General features: G+C 34.8%; 1 protein-coding gene across 8 annotated transcripts in view; it reads left to right on the top strand.

The window, feature by feature from the left end:
- LOC123556630 (CAP-Gly domain-containing linker protein 1-like) overlaps window positions 1-22352 on the top strand; it is a 118960-nt gene that overhangs the window by 42032 nt on the left and 54576 nt on the right. For 6 of the 8 annotated variants that reach the window (XM_053542887.1, XM_053542885.1, XM_053542886.1 and 3 more), the window contains 7 exons: window positions 8708-8845; window positions 10085-10172; window positions 11347-11440; window positions 15764-16964; window positions 17829-17917; window positions 18896-18983; window positions 20092-20268. In XM_053542887.1, coding sequence (XP_053398862.1) covers window positions 8708-8845; window positions 10085-10172; window positions 11347-11440; window positions 15764-16964; window positions 17829-17917; window positions 18896-18983; window positions 20092-20268 — 1875 coding nt within the window. The remainder of the gene's footprint in view (window positions 1-8707; window positions 8846-10084; window positions 10173-11346; window positions 11441-15763; window positions 16965-17828; window positions 17918-18895; window positions 18984-20091; window positions 20269-22352) is intronic. The other 2 variants (XM_053542891.1, XM_053542892.1) reach the window with 2 other exon arrangements.

Here is a 22352-nt window from a genome sequence, read left to right on the forward strand (position 1 = left end):
GCATCAAGCATTTATCTCCGACTTGACTCAGCGTGAGTCCCATGTTTGTCTATGATATAAACTCATCATGGTTCCTTGGTTTTGCTTCAGACATTTGTCTCTGGTTTAGCTGCATGCCATTATCTTTCCTTAATTTCAGTAGATATGTGTCTGGTGTTGAACATACTCGGGTCTTCACAGTAGCTCCAGGCATGGGTCTCCGGTTTGTCTTCAAATATGTTTTTCTGACATGGTATTAAATAATCTGTGACATGGAGTGAACAAACATATCTCTGGTTTGGCTCCTAACCTGGCTGGCTGTTTGAAAGAAATTGTTAATGTAGGAGTTATATTGCTTTTGAGGAAAAATATATTACCCATCACTGTAATCCATATGGATTATTTCCAACAAATTTGTGTAGGAAAGCATTTAATAATTTGGCATTAGGACTGACTGGCCATATTCTGTTGTGGGATGTTTTATCCCCATGACAGACAGCTCTACTGGTATTCTCATTTATCTGACATAATATCATATCAGTTTTCTCTATGATCAATAAACTCTCATATCCATTTGAATGCCTGTCTATGAATATATTAGTATTATAGCAAAGTTTGCAGTTCTAGGACAAACTACCGTAGATACCCATGTATAATGCGCACCCGTGTATAATGCGCACCCCCGATCTTAGTCCAAAATCCTGGGAAAAAAAACAAAAAAAAAACATTTTTGGTCAATTTTGAGGTGGATGGAAAACGAAAGTAGAGTTTACATCGACACCGGTAATAAATTTTATCTCCGCGGCGGAGAGCAGCATCGGTCTCACGGTACTATCGATTTTTGTTTTCTCGAAAATAAAACCAGTAAATTATTGTTATATTTGTTGTTTTACCTTTTTTAATTCACTATTTTGAATAAATAAATAGCAGCTGATTCAATATTTCGGAATGGTATCGTTCAAAATGACATGAGCTTCTCAATTCAAACTGATAACAAAAGGTGTGATAGTCTTTTTGTCACGATCATAAAGCCAGTAATTACCGGCAATTAACGTGTCACCTCGTGTCAATTATGTTGTTCACAGTTTGATCTCGGTTAAAGATAATTCTCGATCTTTAATTAGTATCATAATTTTTGTGATTTATAAACATTTCTTTCGTCAAAATGCTTGTAAATTTATACGAAATTAATTTTGTTTGAAAGAAAAATAAACAATTCGATCTTTTACGGAATGAAACGGAAATCTTAGATTTTAGGGGAGACAGTAAGCGCGGGGAGTAGTTTCCCTTTAACAAAATGGCGAACATCGGTAACAAACTTGTTTTGAAGTTGGAAAATTGTCTATACCTGTGGATTATGCGCACCCTCGATTCGGGGGTGGTCCCGGGGGTCAAAAAACTGCGCATTATACATGGGTATCTACGGTAGCTTGTAAGTGAATAATGTATGGCAAAGTCAAAAAGTCAGATATAATTAAAAGATCCCAGTTGGAAATCGTGACCACCAGTGACCGTGGTCCAAAGAAGTATCTAGTTAAGTTTCTAGCCTACAGCGAAGATTTGAGATGGACATGAAAGACAGTCCTTTTTATTGCAGTCCCTTTATAGTAAAATGGAGAGCAAAAAAGAACTTAGTTCAGATCTTGGAAACTGCATAATTTTACGCCCAAAGGTACGTATTATGTTATGACGCCAGTATCCGTCCATCCATCCGTTAGCAATTTCATGTAACTCTTGAACCTCTTAAAGGATTTCGAAATGACACAAATGCTCACCACATTGAGACGACATGCGAAGTGCATGTTATGGATGGCTTGCTTCAAAGTCAAGGTCACACTTAGGGGTCAAAGGTCATATGACTTTGTTTCGTGTCCGCTCTGTAACTCTTGAACTGCTTGAAGGATTTTAAACAAACTTGGCACAAATGTAGACCACATGGAGACAATTGGCAGAGCTCATGTTTCCGATGGCTCGCTTCAAGGTCAAGGTCATACTAGGGATCAGAGGTCATACCTTCGGGCGTATATTGCTCCGCATTGCGGGGCTCTTGTTTTAAATGGTTTGCAAGTGAAAATTATTTTTAATTGCGTTTTGCAATACCGCACACTTACAGCAACAAAATGTGCAAGAAAACAGTAAAGAATGCATTCCTCTTAATCAAGAATAAATTACAGGTTGTTTCCTTGGCTGATTAAATTAATGATGTTTACACACATCTTAACTGAAATAGGAAATGTGCCATATCCTTGTTGTATTTTATCTATGGTTGTGTTGTTTGTGAAGAAGACTGATTACTCCTTGCCAGTTTATTCATTAGGAAAAACCACAAAACTACCAGTTCAGAGACTGTGCTGTCCATCTCTTTGTATGGGGTGTGTCAAATGACAATCTAAATGGAGACAATATTTCTAAAGTATTTTGTCCCTTAGCTTCTGGTCCAAGTGGGGAAGATTATAATTGGAGAGAAAAGTAGTATTACCAATACCAACAGCATAAATAACAGAAAAACTGTGGAAAAATTGTCATGCTTTTAGCACACAGTGGCCTTTTTTTTCCCTGGATAAAACAAGAAGCAATAAATATTTGATAAGTAAAGCGTCAAACAGCCAGGGATTAGTTGTGTGGATTGTATCAATATATTTCCATTATTTTCCCTGTGGTCTATTACTGTTTTTCCTTCCCTGTTGGCGTCAGACCAAAAGGGTATTACCTTTAGCATTATTTATTATTCTTTTATCTTTGATATCAATATTCTGACATGGGAGTTGTTTTAATTATAACATGTTCATTTGATTATTAGGTTAAAACTCGTAAGTTTTACTCATAATTTATTGTCTCTTTTATCTCTGTGATTTTAATACCAATTTTTAGTTAGACCATTTTGAAGAAAGTGCTCCCCTCATTTCATTGGCATCTGGTTGCAGTTTTGTTTAGTTTTTGTTTATAAGTTGAATCTCTCATTATCTACAAAAACTTCACATACTTTCTCACTTTGATGATAATCTGATTTGCAATGCACAGGTACCATGCATTTATTTTGCATATTTACAAAGCTTTGCCATACTGTTTTCTTCAAACATATGAAGAATAAGGAGGGAAGTTGTACTCCCTGGTGCTGGCTTCAGTGTCACCATGACATTTGACCTTTGATTTATGACAAGCTTCTTAGTTTCACCATATCTTATTAACTACTGCCTGAATTATCATTGAATTTTGCTTAAGTGTTAATCTTGGTAAGATACAGGTGTCTGCTAGTTTAGACTTGGGTATCTTTAAGGTCAAGGTCACTGGGTTCAAATACTGTAATAGTACTGGCAGGGTTCTGAATTTCACTATCTATCTCCTGAACTACTGCTAATTATTGTTGTCAAACTTGTCTTAAGGGCTTGTCTTAGAAAGGGGCAGGCCTCTTTTGGTTAAGGGCCAGGCGCCTATAAGGTCTAGGTACCCCCACTTTTAACCCCTTCCCACACTTGTCCCCTCCCCCTCCCCCCCTCCTCCACTGCCCTTCAACATATACACAAACTTTCCACATATGCCTTTCTTTCAACCACTCAGCACACCCTTTAGGTTCCTTCATACACTCAACATGCCTCCAACTGCCCCCTCCCTCCCACACACAATTTGCTTTGTGATGGTCAAGTATTGCTGTTCTCCAACAGCTTTTCATCTCTGTGCATGCTTCTTTGAAATATTTTTGTACCCAGGAATAGACAATTTTGCAGTAAGAAAAGTTAATCTTCATAATAACATAGTCTTTAATCTGGAAGATAAAGGTTTTTTCTAGGTAATAATATCAGTCTTTTTTTGTTTACATGAGAACCTTTGTAAACATCAATAGATATCTTGACTTTGATCTGGGGGTGTGCAGATCAAATCAAGGATATCAAAAGTTTAGCCAGCTATTATGATTTATACCTGATATAAGTCTCTGAATTATTCACAGTTAAAAAGAACGTTTTGCCAGAGAGTTTATGTCTGTCCCTCATTTTCGTGGGTTTGAATCTCTCCATGTCCCCTCTTTGTGTAAATGTTTATTTTATTCATGTTTCATGATTTTTTTTTGATTTTTAAAAAAAATTGTTTCAAGTAATTTTGTTGTTTGTACAACTACTGCATTGTTTTGTTCTTTTTTTTTTCTAAAAAAATTTAAATTATATTCTCAATTTAACATTTTACTGAAATAAAATCTGATTGAATAAATAATGTTTAATAATGTTAATTAAATTTACGTATTATAAATATACATGAACAAAAGAACAAAAAAAGTATTTAAGGTATCAAACTTGTATAGCTCGGCTGAAAAATTATCAAAGAATCCTTGCCTACCTGCCAATCTATAGTTGCTTGCTTTACAATTTAAAATTATGTTTTTGTAAGATACATTTTTGTGGTCCTAATGGGGAGGGGGGCTCACTTTGAATTGCCTTTCTCCATATATCTCTCTGTCTGTCCTAATTTGTGTCACGCATTTTTCAAGGAGTATTTCAGCTAGTCATCAAATCTCACAGAATAGTTATCCAGCATGACATTGTGAAGTTGTGCATGACTTGTGGTGATTTAATTAGGAACCCTTCACTTAGAAATATGCATACAGTGACAGTAGTGGGGGCACCAGTATCCTTTGGACACACATCTAGTTGTAACTGAAAAGCGGATCCACGTAGAACGTATCTGAATTTAAATATGAGACAACTGTAGTCATAAAGTCCGAAACAAAATATAATATTAATAACAAGGGAAAACAGAACACGAAATTTTAATGTGCTCACAAGCTTTTGTCATGGTTTTTGCCACTGATGAAACATTTTATTACTACTTCCCATGTAAAGTTATGAACTATTTTATTGTGCGTAGTTTATGTTAAGTTATAAATCCCAGTTGAAATCCATATGAACTGCAGGTTGAAATCAGACTAAAATGGTAATAAAGAGAAAGGAAAAGAATTTTTAGCTCAACTGTTCAAAGAATAGTAGTAAGAGCTATTGGACTCACCTATGCGTCGGCATCAGCGTCCCGATTTGGTTAAGGTTTTTTATGTAAGCTGGTATCTCAGTAACCACTTGTTGGAATGAATTGAAACTTCACACACTTATTCACTGTGATAAACTGACCTACATTGCACAGGTTTCACAACTCTATTTGGTTTTTTACAAAATTATGTCCCTTTTTCGACTTAGAAATTCTTGGTTAAGGTTTTGTATGTAAGCTGGTATCTCAGTAACCACTTGTGGGAATGGATTGAATCTTCACACACTTATTCACTGTGATAAACTGACCTCCATTGCACAGGTTCCATAACTCTATTTTGCTTTTTTACAAAATTATGCCCCTTTTTCAACTTAGAAATTCTTGGTTAAAGTTTTGTATGTAAGCTGGTATCTCAATACCCACTAATGGCAATGGATTGAAACTTCACACACTTGTTCACTGTCTTGATTTAACATGCAGTGTGCAGGTCCCATAACTCTACTTTGCATTTTGTTAAAATTATGCCCCTTTTTCTGACTTAGCACTTTTTGGTTAAGTTTTGAATAGGGCTGTCATTGATTGGGTCTTTGTCATATCGACGATACCGATATATCGGAAGACAGATATCGACGATACATCGATATATCGATTATTAAGTTAGAGTAACAACCTATTTGTCATGTACATGCTATACTTCTTGTTAATGTTATTTTTAGTTTAATTGCCTGCTTTTCATGTGTTTTATTTGTATTTATGTATTTCCCATACAGGTAGTGCCGACTAGTTGGAAAGAATGCTACGTACAAGTTTAGACATGACCTTTATTGACAACTTCCGTTACTAGGTGCATTTTGCAGGCAGAAAAGTGTTTTAGAGGGTCTGAGTGTTTATCTGGATAGTTTTTTTCTCTGTGTAAATATCGATTTTTAAAATGGGAATCGATAATCGATCGACCAAAAAATATCGTTGATACATCGATATCGTTTCTATCGATGACAGCCCTAGTTTTGAATGTAAGTTGGTATCTCAGTATCTACTAATTGGAATGGATTGAAACTTTACACGCTTGTTCACTGTCATGATCTGACATGCACTGTATAGGTTCTATAACTCTACTTTGCATTTTTTAGCTCGACTATTCGAAGAATAGTCTAGCTATTCTACTCACCCTGGCGTCGGCGTTGGCGTCACACCTTGGTTAAGTTTTGCATGCAGGTACATACAGCCATCAATTAAAGGCATATAGCTTTGAAACTTATTTTTTCTTTTTCTAGGTCAATTACCAACCTCACTGGGTCAAGTCCCATAACTCTGACATGTATTTTGAGCAAATTATGCCCCCTTTTGGACTTAGAAAATTCTGGTTAAAGTTTTACATGCAAGTTACTATCTCCAAAACTAATGCAGATATTGAATTGAAACTTCATATGTGTCTTCGTGGTTATAAAACTAGTTGATAGCACCAAGTCCCATAACTCTGACATGTATTTTGAGCAAAGTATGCCCCCTTTTGGACTTAGTAACTTGCATGTAAAATCTCCAAAACTAATGCAGATATTGAATTGAAACTTCACATGTGTCTTCGGGGTTATAAAACTAGTTGATAGCACCAAGTCCCATAACTCTGACCTTCATTTTGGCCAAATTATGTCCCCTTTTGGACTTAGAAAATTCTGGTTAAAGTTTTGCGTGCAAGTACATACAGCAATTTCTAAAAGGCATATATATTTGAAACTTATTTTTTCTTTTTCTAGATCAATTACCAACCTCACTTGGTCAAGTCCCATAACTCTGACATGTATTTTGGGCACATTATGCCCCCTTTCCGACTTAGAAAATTCTGGTAAAAGTTTACATGCAAGTTACTATCTCCAAAACTAATGCAGATCTTGAATTGAAACTTCACATGTGTCTTCGGGGTTATAAAACTAGTTGATAGCACCAAGTCCCATAACTCTGACCTTCAGTTTGGCCAAATTATGCCCCCTTTTGGACTTAGAAAATTCTGGTTAAAGTTTTGCGTGCAAGTACATACACCTATTACTAAAAGGCATATATACTTGAAACTTATCTTTTCTTTTTCTAGATCAATTACCAACCTCACTAGATCAAGTCCCATAACTCTGACATGTAATTTGAGCAAATTATTCCCCTTTTTGCACTTAGAAAATCCTGGTTAAAGTTTTGCGTGCAAGTACATACAGCTATTACTAAAAGGCATATATATTTGAAACTTATCTTTTCTTTTTCTAGATCAATTACCAACCTCACTAGATCAAGTCCCATAACGCTGACATGTATTTTGGGCAAATTATGCCCCCGTTTGGACTTAGAAAATGCTGGTTAAAGTTTTACATGAAAGTTGGATCTCCAAAACTAATGCAGATATTGAATTGAACTTCACATGTATCTTCCGAGTTATAAAACTAGTTGATAGCAGCAAGTCCCATAACTCTGATATGCATTTTGGTCAAATTATGTCCCCTTTTGAACTTAAAACTCTTTTGATGTTTAACCTTTTTGGGTAATATTTTCCTGCTTCTGGGACAATATTTCGAATAGTCGAGCTCGGCTGTCTTATGGACATCTCTTGTTCAAAATTATGCCCCTTTTTCGACTTAGCAGTTTTTGGTTAAGTTTTTATATGTAAGCTGGTATTTCAGTATCCACTGATGCTGTTCTCCGACAGCTCTTGTTATGATAAAAATACAAAATAAGAAGGATCATTTATCTTGCGAATTATTCCAGAATTTAACATAAATGCCCTACCCCTCGTCCACTATGGCATCAGTGTTGTTACCCATTTTGTTTGTGTTTTTGTATTAGTATAATATGTTAACAGAATATATATATGCAATGTAAGATTCAATCCCGATGATAGCATCTTTTTTCTTCTTGATTTGGTATTTTTAAGATAGTTTAGAAACAAAAACAAAAACTCATATTTCAATGTTCCTTATTATGTAATATGACCAAACATAAATTTTAAAGAAAGATAATTTTTAGCCAAAATCTAGTGCCTTTAGGAAATTACAGTGGACACAGCCCTAGTTCGATCAAACTTCTAAATATGGTATGAGTAAAAGTTTTGATTAAGAGGAAATATTCAGGCAGAAATGGTTTTCTTGGAATAAAATCCAGTTTGAATTTCTTGATGAATTATTTATTGTATTACTAAGTTTATTGAATTTTGATATTGATCCAGAAAAATAGCAAGTTCCTTTCTACCTAAAACATTGCACAGAAATTTCATGATACAAGATTGTTACCGAAAGCTTTAGGATTTATAGGAAGAAATTGATTTAGTTTTCTAAAGCGGTACAGACCGGAACTTAGATAATGAATCAATACGCGCTTTTGTAAACATAGTCTATGTAATTACAGCTAGACGCACTTGAGCTGTCAATAGTTCATTTTTTGTTTGCCAGAAAAGTGGGAGTAGATGACAATAGTATTAAATGTTTAGACTGTTTAAAATTTGAGGGCGAAAAAATCAGTTTAATTTGTAAATTGGGAAGGGTAAAATAGTTTCATTTAAAATTGCACCCAAAAGGCAAGAAAAAAGTTTCAAAACAAATAGAAGAGAGACATGACAAATTGGCTAGTTGCAAGATGATAAACATCTTGTCTGGCTGATTAAAAGATGTGTGATAATTTGGACCCCCTTTTACCATCTGGTTTATTTATTACTTTTTAAATAAGATTAATGTGCAGCTCCTTGTTTTCTTTTTAACTTTTGATGTTTTCGGTTTTTCAGGCTATGCACCTGATACAGACTCTGAAATTGGAACTTTGACCTTGAACTCTCCTCAGGAATGGCTGGACAAGGGTTTCCATGGGAACATTCCTGAACACAGAGAATCTGTACAGAAAAACTTGATTGAGGATTTCCAAGGTTTGGGTCATTGTTTAGTGCTTATCTGTTTTAGCTTAATTGTGATGAAAACATTTTTATTCAATCACTTTATAGAGTCTGCTTTGTAGAAAAGCCTAAACAGGTGTCACATGAGAATGTGCAGTCTTGACTCTAGTTGATGACCAGGAACCTGCAACCTTTATGTTGAGTGCAGAAACCTGAACTACCCTTCATTTTGGCTAGCACAAGTTATTTGAACAATTTCACTGCCTGATGCTAAAAAAAGGTACTCACTTCGGTAGGGAATCCGGATTCTGCCATCAATATACGAGATTAAAACAGTTGGAATAAAACCATCAGCAAGTATTGACCTGGCACTCGTGAATATTCATTATGTTCCAGCTTATTTTCAATGTCCGGACCATGTAGAAAAACCAATACAAGATATACAGAAAAATTCATGTAGCATGATAGCTATGCCGACAAAATGTTCAGCCGCCAATCTTAGTGTTGTCGGTTAGAATCTTGTGTCTAGCTAAGAAGTTACCTGCATGAATGACAGGTGGGAAATTGTCACACCTATAATCATTTATTGGCAGAAATACATTACAAGTTTACAGTGTGCAAGGCAATCAGAGAGGTAAAAACTTTGCACCATGTCATTGGTTAGCTATGTAGGCTTTGTTACTTAATATGAATTTCAACGAAGAATAAATCAAAATAGAGGGACAACAGGCCTGAACACCGGATAGGTTTTAACAGATCGACTACTGGTAGTTTCTTTTCTGTATGAACATTCATCACTCAGGATATGTTAACTAAAGTGCAGTTTTATACCATCATATTTGTGACGGTAGTTTAATACTAAATTTAGAAACATTTGATACGAATTTTTCAGGAAATAACAAAATACCTGAAGATATTGGTCAAGATTAATGAGTACCAGGTTAACACTTCTGGACAATATTTCCTGTACATTTGGGGCTATGTTTGTGTCACAGGTTTGAGTCTTGCCAGTGGTTTTATGTTTTATGTGAGAAAGCAGTCCTGCTGGTGAGCAGAATGTCAGTGCCAGGTTCTACCTGGTGCCTGTCCGCTTGTGAAAAATATAATTATGTAAAAGCTCTCGGGGAGTCTTTTTTTTTTTTCAAAAGTATAAGCAGGAAATCCACTATTTGATTCTAGACATCGTCACACCATGGATGTTTGCCATTTAATCAAGCAGGCCCTTTAAGACAAAATAATTTGAACAAAAATTATTGTGTTTATTTTCAACAGGAGATCTGTCAAAGATGGGTCCAGTTCCTGTAGAGTCAGACAGTGATTTTGGTACTATGACTGGGGATACTGACAATGAGGCTGATAGGTAAATAGGAAATTTTTTTAACAATTCACATACACTACTTATTTTTTGTATATACATATTTAAATGTGTGGCTGAAATCTTTCAGGAAAAATGGTGAAGAAATAGGTTTATAAAAGACATAGAAATATTGGTTGCTCCAATCAGAGAAGACTGAAGTATTCCATTGGAAAGATGGAAAAATAAAGGATGCTTTTATAAAGTCTAACTCTGTCTTATGAAGACAATATCTATTCTTTCCTCACAACTTAAAATGACATACACCATGTTCCAGTCCACAGTGGGCACTGATCTTGCTGTTACTAATACTATGTGATTCACCCTCAGTGTTTGACCTATAAATAAATTATTAATTCTTGAAACTTAATCACCATGCCATACTATGAAATTGAACAGCTTCAGTATAACATATAATTATGGTTAAGGACCAGTTTGTCCAGATTGTTCAGACCTGTATCAATGGCTTCATTGGACACAGTGCAGTAATTGGATGTTTCTTTAATTATGTGCATTGTCCCCATCTCAGGTTTTGTGAACTCCCAAAGGTAAAACTTTGTAAATTGCACAGTGTTGTTTACACATTTACAGGACTAGACAGTCTCTCTGGATACATGTACTTGTTGTTTTGGTCGTGAGACTTAAAAGTGTTGTTTAGACTGCAGATACATGTGTTTTTAGTGTGATACAGAAGGATTTTATAGACAAGTACAGACTGATGTATCTTTATAAGGTTGGAAGGTGTCTCATACATTGTTGTGTTGCATATCTGTGACAGGGGACATAATTCTTTTTCAAATTTTGTATGAAGCATTTTAGGATTATTAATTTCTGTAGATGCTATATGTTGCTTTAAAAGAGCAACAGAGATGATGAACTTTGTGTTGAAAAGAGGAAATGTTTGTTTTTTATTCTGTTCTATACATGGACTTAAGACATAATGAGCACTTGTAAAAAGTCCTTGGCATGTTCCATATGCAAACATGTTTGCTTAGAGCTAGGATAGATGGTTGCAGTCAGGTATGATAGATAAAATATTAGTATATAAAGATAACTTAAAACATTGTTAGGGCAGAGTACATATTTATATCTGCATTAAAGATATAAAAGCAACTAAGCTTTTGAATTGTAAATGTATGTTGTCTTGTACTGTAGAACACTATGGTATTGCATGTTTCAGAACTGAGTTATTGAGATCAGAAGGTGTGACTATGGATAACATACAGGAGACTGAGGAATCGGAAGATGAAGTGACACAAGTGGAAGATATAAAGGTACCAGGCATTAATAATCCTGATGTTTTTTAGCTGGACTATTTGAAATTCTTAAAATAGAGCTTTTGTTATCACCCTTTAATCGGTGTCAATGTTCGCCTCACAAAAGATTAAAGTTTTGCATGTATGTATGTTTGTCAGGAATTACTTGACAAAATGTTGCCGGGTTCTCAATACTTTTTGGCATCATGGGATGACCTCATATGGCAAGTATCATCAGCTTATAATTTAACAAAATTATGCCCCTTTTTCTACTTTTGCTAAAACTTTTGTATGTAAGCTGGTATTATATAGATGGGCTTCAAATAGTCAAGGGCGTTGTTATCAGACAGCTGATATACCAAACACTGCATTGTTTGAATAATAAACAGACATTTAATTATATTAAGAAGAATATTTTAAAAAATACAAGAAATAATTTCACAAGAATTCGGACTAAGGTTGCTATTCGTAAAAAGGATGTTCTGTAGACACTATGCCAAAACCGCAGCATTAGTGTTTGTTTTGTTTTTACAAATATTTGTACAGTTAGGTCTAGCAGAACAATTATTTAGTACTTGTTTTCAATAGATTTTTGCATAGTTAAGCCTCCACAGTGCATTCTATGAAAACTGGGATGGATTTTGAATAAACATTTATCTGGTCATCAACTATTTGTACTACATTGTATATATCAGGAGAACAGTTGATCAAAACGTAAGCAATGAATATATTTAAGGAAACTCGTCTAGATGAAATCAAACTGAGGGAACTTGTACGTTACATGAACATTTCATGTTTTAATTATCTTTAGATTAATCATATACCTCAGATAAACTACTAGAAAAACTACTGAATTATTATTGGCATAGCTTCTTTTCATGGCCTAAACCTACTTATCTCTTGCGAAATGATAAAAATGCACACAGACCCACTGTGAAGTCTTGTATATTCACTGAAATTTGCAAGACTTCAGTTTCCTTCAGTTAGCATGATCCTCGCATCTACAACTTGATAAATTATCTGCTATGGTCCCCTGATACTGCACCTTCTGCCACATTTTACAGATTCAGTTTAGTAAGGTTCATTTGTTGATTTTGATGGAAATTTTGTAAAAATGAAGAGGAAAAAATGGTTCCCTAGGAACTGGAAATTGGGAACTGGAAATTAGGTTTTGAAACTTAGTCAGAGAAAAAACACATTTCTATTTTTGTTAAAGAATTTTTGGGGCTGCCAAGTAATTGGTAGTCTTGATTACAAGTTTATGCATGTCTTGTGTCAGATATTTTTGAACAGAATATTTAAAAGTTATTTTAAGACATAACTTGATGTGCGTCGTGTGTGCGTCCGTGCGCCCATAAACTTTTGCTTGTGACCACTCTAGAGGTCACATTTTTTGTGGGATCTTCATGAAAGTTGGTCAGAATATTCACCTTGATGATATCTAGGTCAGGTTCAAAACTGGGTCACGTGCCGTCAAAAACAAGGTCAGTAGGTCTAAAAAAAGAAAAACCTTGTGACCTCTCTAGAGGCCATATATTTCACAAGATCTTCATGAAAATTGGTCAGGACGTTCACCTTGATGATATCTAGGTCAAATTTGAAAATGGGTTACGTGCCTTCAAAAACTAGGTCAGTAGGTCAAATAATAGAAAAACCTTGTGACCTCTCTAAAGGCCATATTTTTCATGGGATCTGTATGAAAGAAGGTCTGAATGTTCATCTTGATGATATCTAGGTCAAGTTCGAAACTGGGTCACGTGCGGTCAAAAACTAGGTCAGTAGGTCTAAAAATAGAAAAACCTTGTGACCTCTCTAGAGGCCATATATTTCATGAGATCTTCATGAAAATTAATCAGAATGTTCACCTTGATGATATCTAGGTCAAGTTCGAAAGTGGGTCACGTGCTGTCAAAAACTAGGTCAGTAGGTCAAATAATAGAAAAACCTTGTGACCTCTCTAGAGGCCATACTTTTCATGGGATTTGTATGAAAATTGGTCTGAATGTTCATCTTGATGATATCTAGGTCAGGTTTGAAACTGGGTCAACTGCGATCAAAAACTAGGTCAGTAGATCTAAAATTAGAAAAATCTTTTGACCTCTCTAGAGGCCATATTTTTCAATGGATCTTCATGAAAATTGATCTGAATGTTCACCTTGATGATATCTAGGTCAGTTTTGAAACTGGGTCACGTGCGGTCAAAAACTAGGCCAGTAGATATAAAAGTAGAAAAACCTTGTGACCGCTCTAGAGGCCATATTTTTCATGAGATCTTCATGAAAATTTGTGAGAATGTTCACCTTGATGATATCTAGATAAAATTCAAAACAGGGTCACCTACCTTCGAAAACTAGGTCAATAGGTCAAATAATAGAAAAACCTTGTGACCTCTCTAGAGACCATATTTTTCAATGGATCTTCATGAAAATTGGTCAGAATTTTTATCTTGATAATATCTAGGTCAAGTTCAAAACTGGGTCACATGAGCTCAAAAACTAGGTCACTTTGTCAAATAATAGAAAAAACAACGTCATACTCAAAACTGGGTCATGAGGGAAGAAGTGAGAGATTCAGGACCATCATGGTCCGATTGTTTATGTTTAAAGACACACACACACCAGGACATGCAGGATGTTGATGGTGCCAGCTCTGTTCCATCAACATTTTGCACAAAGGGTTTCAGGTTTTGGTCTGCTAGAGAAATTTATTCATGCAATATCTTAATACTTAATGAATATTTATCAGATCAGATAGCTATACAAGATGTGTGGATGCTGAATTTATCTTGTGTTATACCACACAGTAGCTAAGTCTGGGGCATTCAGTGACTTTTGTCATTTTTAGCTTGACTATATGAAGTACATGGAGAGCTGTCCTACTCACCCTGGCGTTGGCGTCTTTCCGCGTCCCCACCTTGGTTAAAAGTGTTTTTTACACTTTCTCTTTTCTCTCCTTGTCTCTGTAATTGCTTGATGGATTTGCTTTAAACTTGAAATCGTTATTCCTCATCATCTGGCATAAAGGCCATAACTCTCATACCAATATTTTATGAATTATTCCCCCTTTTTACTTGAAATTTCAGGTTCAAAAGTTTTGGTTCATTTTCACTCTATCTCAGTTATAACTAAATGGATTTGATTAAAACTTAATATAGTTGTTCAATATCATCACTCACATCATATGACACAAGAGCCATAACTCTGGCACCAATTTTTCATGAATTATATCCCCTTTTACTTAGAATTATGTCTCCCACCACACAGTGGTGTGGCAGACATATTGATTTACTCCAGTCCGTGTGTCTGTCTGTGTGTCACAAAGCTTGTCCGCACTCTAAATCGAACATTTCTTATCCGATCTTCACCAAACTTCATCAAAATATGTCTGCCAATAAGTGCTGGTCCAAGTTCGATAACTAGCCAAATTGGCGTAGGCACTTAGGAATTATGGCCCTTGATTTACCAAAATCACTCAGATTTCTTGCGCAGTTTTACCTCTAAATCGGCGCCTAACTACTAGTAGAATAGACGTCCTTTTGGTGTCAAGAAAGCGCATGCACATGTAGATTAAGTAAACAGTATATAAAGACTGACTTACTATTTAGATGATTAGGCAGTTGTGGGAGACATGCGCTTTTCTCAAAAGCATCTCTAGTTTAAGGTTAATTTTGATGCATTTTCACTATATCTCAGTTATTACTAAATAGATTTGATTCAAACTTGAAGTAGTTGTTCCACATCATCACCCACATTATATGACACAAGGTGCAAAACTCTTGCACCAATATTTTATAAATTATGCCTTCTTTTTGCTTAGAATTATACTAATTTAGTGTTTTGATACACTTTATCTTTATCTCTCTTATTATTTAATATTTTTGACACAGACTCAAGCTATTGTGCAGTATCTTCGTTCACCTTTGGAGTCATTAAACACTCCAGTGACAGCTCCAGCTTCCACTATCCAGCATCAAAATAGTTGAATGTGCTGTCCCCTGTGACAGCTCTTGTTAAAATATTTGGTGCAGAAGGTCATTGGCTATACCCTGCATATGTCTGTGCTAAAATTAAGGTCCTGAATTGCAACTTGGAATTTCCTTTACCAGTACAGCTTTGAAAGGTCACAATATTAATATACTTACTGCTAGAACCTTAATCTAACAAGTTACTGTTGAAGGAGATTAGATATTTATTGCTGCCCTTGACCCCTTTACCGTACTGAAACTATTCTGATATAAAAAAATAAGGTTTAATTGGATATATATATTTTGTTTTACTAAAAACAGTTTTATTTGTTGGTTGTATATAGTTGATTCATGTTTTATGTATATTTTTTTTACAGGCATTAAACTCAACAGTAATACTGGAAAATAAACAGAATGACACATACACAGCTGAAGTTGGGGATGAGGAGAAGTCTTCAGGACTTGATTCCACATTTACACTTCCTGAATCTAACGCTGATGACAAGTCCGATGATAAAAATGACAGTGAAGAAAGTGTTCCTATAGTTACTATTACAATTGAAGATAAAGATGGTGAAAAGAAAAATGAACAGGATAAAAATGATAAAAAGAAAGTTGAAAAACAGAAAACTCCAAAGAAAAAGAAATTTAATGTTGTTAAAGATTTTAAGAAACCTAACACAACAAATGTTGTATCTAAATTGTCAGAGTATTTAAAAACTCCTGTTCCTGTTAAACCAAGGGAAGATAAAAGTAATACAGAAGAATTTAAGAATAAAAGAAACTCACTGAAAGGAAAAATCGATTTGTCAAAAGTTACAAGTAAAATTGCAAACAGAAGTGTTATTGAAGAGACAAAGAAAGTGAATGGAGAAATAGAAAAAAAAGAAGCAGAACCTTTGGTCGAAAAAGAACCTGTAAAGAAAATAAAAAGAACTCCACCTAAAAGTAAATGGGATGCTATAATGTCACAAATTGATACTAAAAAGGATTCAGAAAAAGCTAAACCAAAGACAGAAGTGAAGAGTAAATTAGAAGCTTTTCTGCATATCCCCCCACCTACACCTCCAAAGAAAGAAGAACCTCCGAAACCGAAGAAAAAGATTTCAACTGCTCTACCTGACTACAGCAAAGTTCAAAGCAAATTGAAATACACAGCTCCACCACCTAAACCGAAAGTAGATGAGTCCCCTAATAGAACAAGCACTGCTTCTCCAAATAGAAAAAAGAAAGATACACTTAATAAATCAGCAAGTGAATCACAAAAAAATAAACTTGATACCTCAAAAAGTAGTTCACCAGGTAGAATAAGTAAGGATTCCTCACCTTCCAGAGATAAAGAAAATATAGACAAAAACAGAAGATCTAGTACCAGCCTTATTAAGAATGATAGGGTAAGGAACCTGTCAGGAGATTCTGTGAAAAGGCCATTGATAAAGGACAAGGCTGTTCACATTGACCTTGCCGACTCCCTAGATGGTAGAGGAAGTGTGACGGGGACTGGGTCTGTTCTCAGCTCGAGACAGAGTAGCAGAACAGATATGAGTACCACGGAAGACGATGCCCCAACATTGAAACGTAAGATATATTAATCTTTGATGCATCAAGGTAGAATGATTCATGTATTCAAGATAAATCACAATGTAAAGGGGATGAAAAAAGAATTATAAAAGTAAATTTGAATTTTTACAAATATGGGCCATAGTGTGAAAAAGAATACTTGTTGTAAATTATATGAATAATCACTGTAAAAACATTTTTTAGCAATACTCACTTTTACAACTTTAAAAGCATGGTCTATGGTTTAGTTTGATGTAATTTGGAACATCATTCTCTTATCAATTTAATCAACTTAAAAGTTGAGTATAAACAAGATCGTTATCTTTGTAAGTAAGTCAGTGACGATTTTGTCACAACAGGAAAATTTAAACTTTTAATTCAAATTTAATATGTAGAATTTTTGTTTTATTGAGTTACCTGTGTGAGAAAGAGTTAAAACACTTGAATTTTAAAGAGTTTGATAACATTTAATGTTTGAATCATAAGTTTGTTATGTTTCAAGTGGCCATTTATTAGTGTTTTGCAGTGCGAACATTTGTGCAAACATGCAAGTATGTTTTATGACTTGCCTCAAATTCATATTGAACTTTGAGGTGCAATAGGTGCAGTAGGTGCAGAAAAGGGTGCATATTTTATTCTAAATGTGCAGGTGATAGTGACATTTCTTGTTTCCACACTGAATGTATTGTCATCTTGTAAAAAAACAGAAATCCCCACAATTACCAACTGATCATTATATTTCAATGGGTCACTAGATTACTAGGTTACACAGTACAGATTTCTTGGTATTATTTTTTTTTGTTTTTTTAAATCATGACTTTTACTGTGATTCATGAGGGTTGCATAGATGGTCCATTTCTCAGTTTTTGTTGTTCATTACAGAACTTCCCCAGATTGAGCGGGCTATGTCCTTACAGGACAGAAGGGATAGTTCCAGTGCATTTAGTGAAATATCGGAGTCTGGATCCCAGGTAGGTCATGAGACTTTGTTGGACATAATGTTAGTATTTTCTATAATAATAATAAATTGAATCTGTATGGCACACAGGTAAGTTATATTTGATGCAGGTAGTGGGGGAAAGTATGTCAGGTCTTATAGTAGGCATTAAACATAATATTATATTTCCAGAATTATCAATTATTACCTGTTGTGTGAAAATCAACATGATAAAGTATTATATTCTTGCAAGTCAGGAATACCTTTTGGCTCTTTATCTTTTAGCGCCAATAGTTGAATGATTACAGTGTATCTTGGATTAAATTTGCTTCTGATACATGACAGAAACTGCAGAAAATATATCTTATAAAGCAGAATGTATGTCCTTCCTTTCTTGTTTAGAGGTTTACACTAGTCTCTCTTATGGCACATACTTCAGACACTATTGGAAGGACATATATACACATGAACAATAATGCCATTAAACCAAGAGATGGACAGACATGCTGAAGTTCAATTTATTGTGAGATACTAGTACACCTGGGCCAGATTGCAAGACATTGAAAATACTGACACAAATGAAGTTGATAAAATTAATGAAATATCAATGAAACATTTTGGAGATGGAATCTGACTTTGGTCAGCTTAACCCTTATCATGCTGGATGCGATTGATTCTGCCTTTGCAACCAGTGCCGCTCAAGATCAGCCTGCACATCCATGCAGTCTGATCATGATCTGCACTGCTCGGCACACAGTCAATATCCTTTTGGTATGCATCCCTTTTAACAGTTAATGGCACTGTCCAAATTGAAAGATGGACAAGTTCATTTTTGATATTTAGCAGGGTTAGCTTAAAAATTACAGCCAGTTAGATGCTGGAGTTTTGAGACTGGTTTCCAAACACAGTTTTATAACCTTTGACTTCCATTTGTTGTTGTTGCAAGCTATATAGGCATCTTTATATGAATATGAAATCAAATTTGTCTTTTATATCAGTCTATGATTTTCAGGTAACGGCACAAGAAATGGAGATGAAGTTACAGAAAGCAGTAGCCAATCAGCAGAGGAGAAAGAGTGGTCTCCTACCACCTTCAACTTGTGAGTTGAAATACTGGGCAGCAGTTTGCTTATTATTTCTTACATCTTCAAAAACTACTTTACTTACCCTTAATATTTATCTTAACCCAAATTAATATTTTATCAACTATTATGCAGTATATTAATAACTATTCAATTTTCAAAATCTTAACTTTGATGCATGACACTAATTCAGATAACTTCCACACCCTTTCAGCAGCTGATGGTAACTAACATTTGTTTTATCTATTTACCCAGAGTAATAATCACCTTAAAAAAGGGAATTAACTCTCACAATGCATATGCTTTGATTGCTTTGGTGTCATACACCTTTCATGGTTGTTCCCCTTAGTTTGGTATAGATCAGATAGACTGTAGTTTTCATATACCTGAACATTCTTATCATCATTGTTTGGAACATGTATTTGGTGAAAAAAAAACATGAAAGGTGTATGATAATATTCATGAAGCTATTCTTAACTTGAATTATCAAAATATAATCAATTCATTTAATGAGTATGATTCAAGGTTTTTGTTTATCAGAAAAGTAGATCTTGAGTGTTTTACTCTCATCAAGTACCTTCTTTAGGATCTGCTAGATTTCATAACTGAACTGAGTAATCTGGTTTCTTCATGATTCTAAAATTTTATACATAATGAATCACCAGAAAAGATAACATAATTATATTTACAGTAAATTCATCTTCCTTTAACCGTTATCATGCTGGTCACGATTGATTCTGCCTTTTGTAACCAGTGTAGATCATGATCAGCCTGTACATCCATGCAGTCTGATCATGATCTGCACTGTTTGCCATCCAGTTAGTATCTTTTTGGTAAGCACCCCTTTTAACTGTTAATGGTACTGTCCAAATTGAAAGATTGATAAGACTTTAGTTCATTACAGAAATTTAGCAGGGTAAGGGTTAAGATTAGCATTTGGTACATGTGTGAAATATAAAAAAATAAGTTTAGGATTTTCACACTTATTTCAAGAATATTTTCATACAGATTGATGTTCACTGTAAGAAATTGAGAAGAAGAATTGTGTGAATATGAAAGTTAAGAAGAGCTTCATCAATAATTTAACACGGTATATTTGTCCTTCTTTACCCATGCTGCTCTGTAGCGCTAGATAGCTCTAGTAGTGGTGAAGGTGGTGTGCACAGAGGCGGCCCCAAAATTGTGAAGCCTGTCCTTCGGCAGCAGTCAATGCCGTCGCCTCTGACCGTATCTTCCTCAACTAAACGTTCTCTGTTTCCTAACAAAGCTTCCACGGAGAAGGCTGTCTCACGGCGGTCTCGCAGTAAGTAATCCACAGTAAAGTTTATTGTCTGTATCTTACCTGAGGAAATCTGCCTTTCCTTCTCATTAATAAAATTCTTTTTGAGACTTTATTTTTGGAGTACTGTAATCTGTGCATTTTGCCAGCTTAACAGAGTTTGGATATCTGTTTTGATAAAACACCTTTCCTAAATATATGATAATATTGCAAGCATTTTACAGCTTTTAACTGGCAGAAGTGTATTTATCTAGTAGACTTCATCTAAGGCAAGTTTTATTTAATGGGAAATTATAGGTCTGTTATAGAAACCAATTAGAAAGAAAAAAAAGTACTGCAATAAAATTCAGCAAGAATTCCTCAGTGAAGAATTTAGTCATTGGCATTGTCATTTTCACCCATATTAGTCTTTTTCACCCACTTAAAGAGTTTTGAACCTCGTGTCATTTTCACCCATATATTTTTTTCACAAGTCTTAAAAATATTTCTATATATTTCATATTTTTTCATCAAGGAAGTTTCATATTTTTTTTAGTTAGTATTATAAGAAAACTTATACTAGTTTGTATTCACTCGAGGTCAGAGGACAGGTTGTATAACTCTGACTCATGTTTTCTCGAATTATTTCCCTTTGAGTAGGGTTGTAGTTCGGTATGTTTACTAGGTCTCTGTTAAATGATAGAATTCCTATTAGTTCAGTCAAGATGACAGTTGAGTGAGCTGTATTTATGTGAAAGACAGTAATTTTGTTTGTTCCTGTCTTTACTATATTGTAGTAATATTGTAACCCAAGCCTGATGTTAGACTATAGTGAGTGTTAGAAGTTTGTATATTGTTTCTGTAACTTTTGTAGAGATATTGTTTCCATTTTACTGAACATTTTTCCCCTTCTTTATCTGTGGGTGATGTCATTTTTGTGACAGTTTTCTGTCTTGTACCTCCGTGTGTCTAACATGTTTCTCTATATTTGAATGTGGTCATGTCAGTCAGGTTAGAGAGGGTTCAAAGAGAAAAGTTATATTCAGAAAGGAGCTTTGTCACACAAGACAAGAGTTTTTGAAGCCCAGTTAATTTGGTGTGCAGTTAGTGTACACAGACAAAAAAGCCAACTTCAGAGAACTGGAGCCGGTTGTTCGAAACTTTAATCGGCTGTTAAGCTAACCGCCTGTTAAATTTTGATTCAAAATACTAGACTTGCTGAGAAACACTAGACTGATGTTTTGATTTTATTGTAAAGAGTTTTCATTGTTCATGATTCTTACCTCATACATTTGTTTTTCAAAGTTCCAACCGTTAGCTTAATCGCCTGTTTAAGTTTCGAACAACTTGGCCCAGGTAGTGGTATGAATTTGTTAATAGTCTGTTAGTACCTCAAGATTGGCAACGATCAGTAGCCAGGCTGACGCTTTTCACAGGACAAAAGAGAGAATAGTGAGCTTTAATGCAGTAAATGAACAACGTAGACAGAATAAAAGGAAATGTTTTGTGGCAGGTTGTTTTAAGGTATATTGTGAAGAACATTTTTGGATGACATAGCTATCTACTGTGGCATGTAATATACCACCTGCATTGCTTCAAGTGATAGAGTTACGTTATCTTGTTACCTTGAGTGGTGTGCTTATTGTTTAAACAATTAGGGTTTACTTGATACAATAATCATTTAAATGAATACTCTCAGTCTATAATTATTTTTGCTAAAACTATTTGAAGTAAATTTTATTTTTCAAAAATACACAGTTTCCTTTGCATCCAGAACTGCATTTATGTCAAGGAATAGCATATTGGTTAGGTGTTTATTTAGCATAATTACGAGTGTCTCTGCAAAAGTAAAAACAAAATTTTTATCATTTAATTGACTCTGGTAAAGAAAAGCTAGTAGATTATTTCAAACAGGATGACAAAGGTGTTGTACAGTCAAACCTGTGTTAAAGACCACCTCTGAACATAGACCACCTGGCTCTAAAGACCACATGTTTTATGTTCAAGTTTAACATTTACAGTGTATTTTAACCTGTGAATAAAGACCGCCTCCCAATAAAGACCACATTTTGGTTCTCCCAAGGGTGGTCTTTATAGACAGGTTTGACTGTTTATATAATTATTGCGAT

Source organism: Mercenaria mercenaria, chromosome 5 (genome assembly GCF_021730395.1).
Source record: "Mercenaria mercenaria strain notata chromosome 5, MADL_Memer_1, whole genome shotgun sequence".
Classification (NCBI taxonomy): Eukaryota; Metazoa; Mollusca; class Bivalvia; order Venerida; family Veneridae; genus Mercenaria; species Mercenaria mercenaria.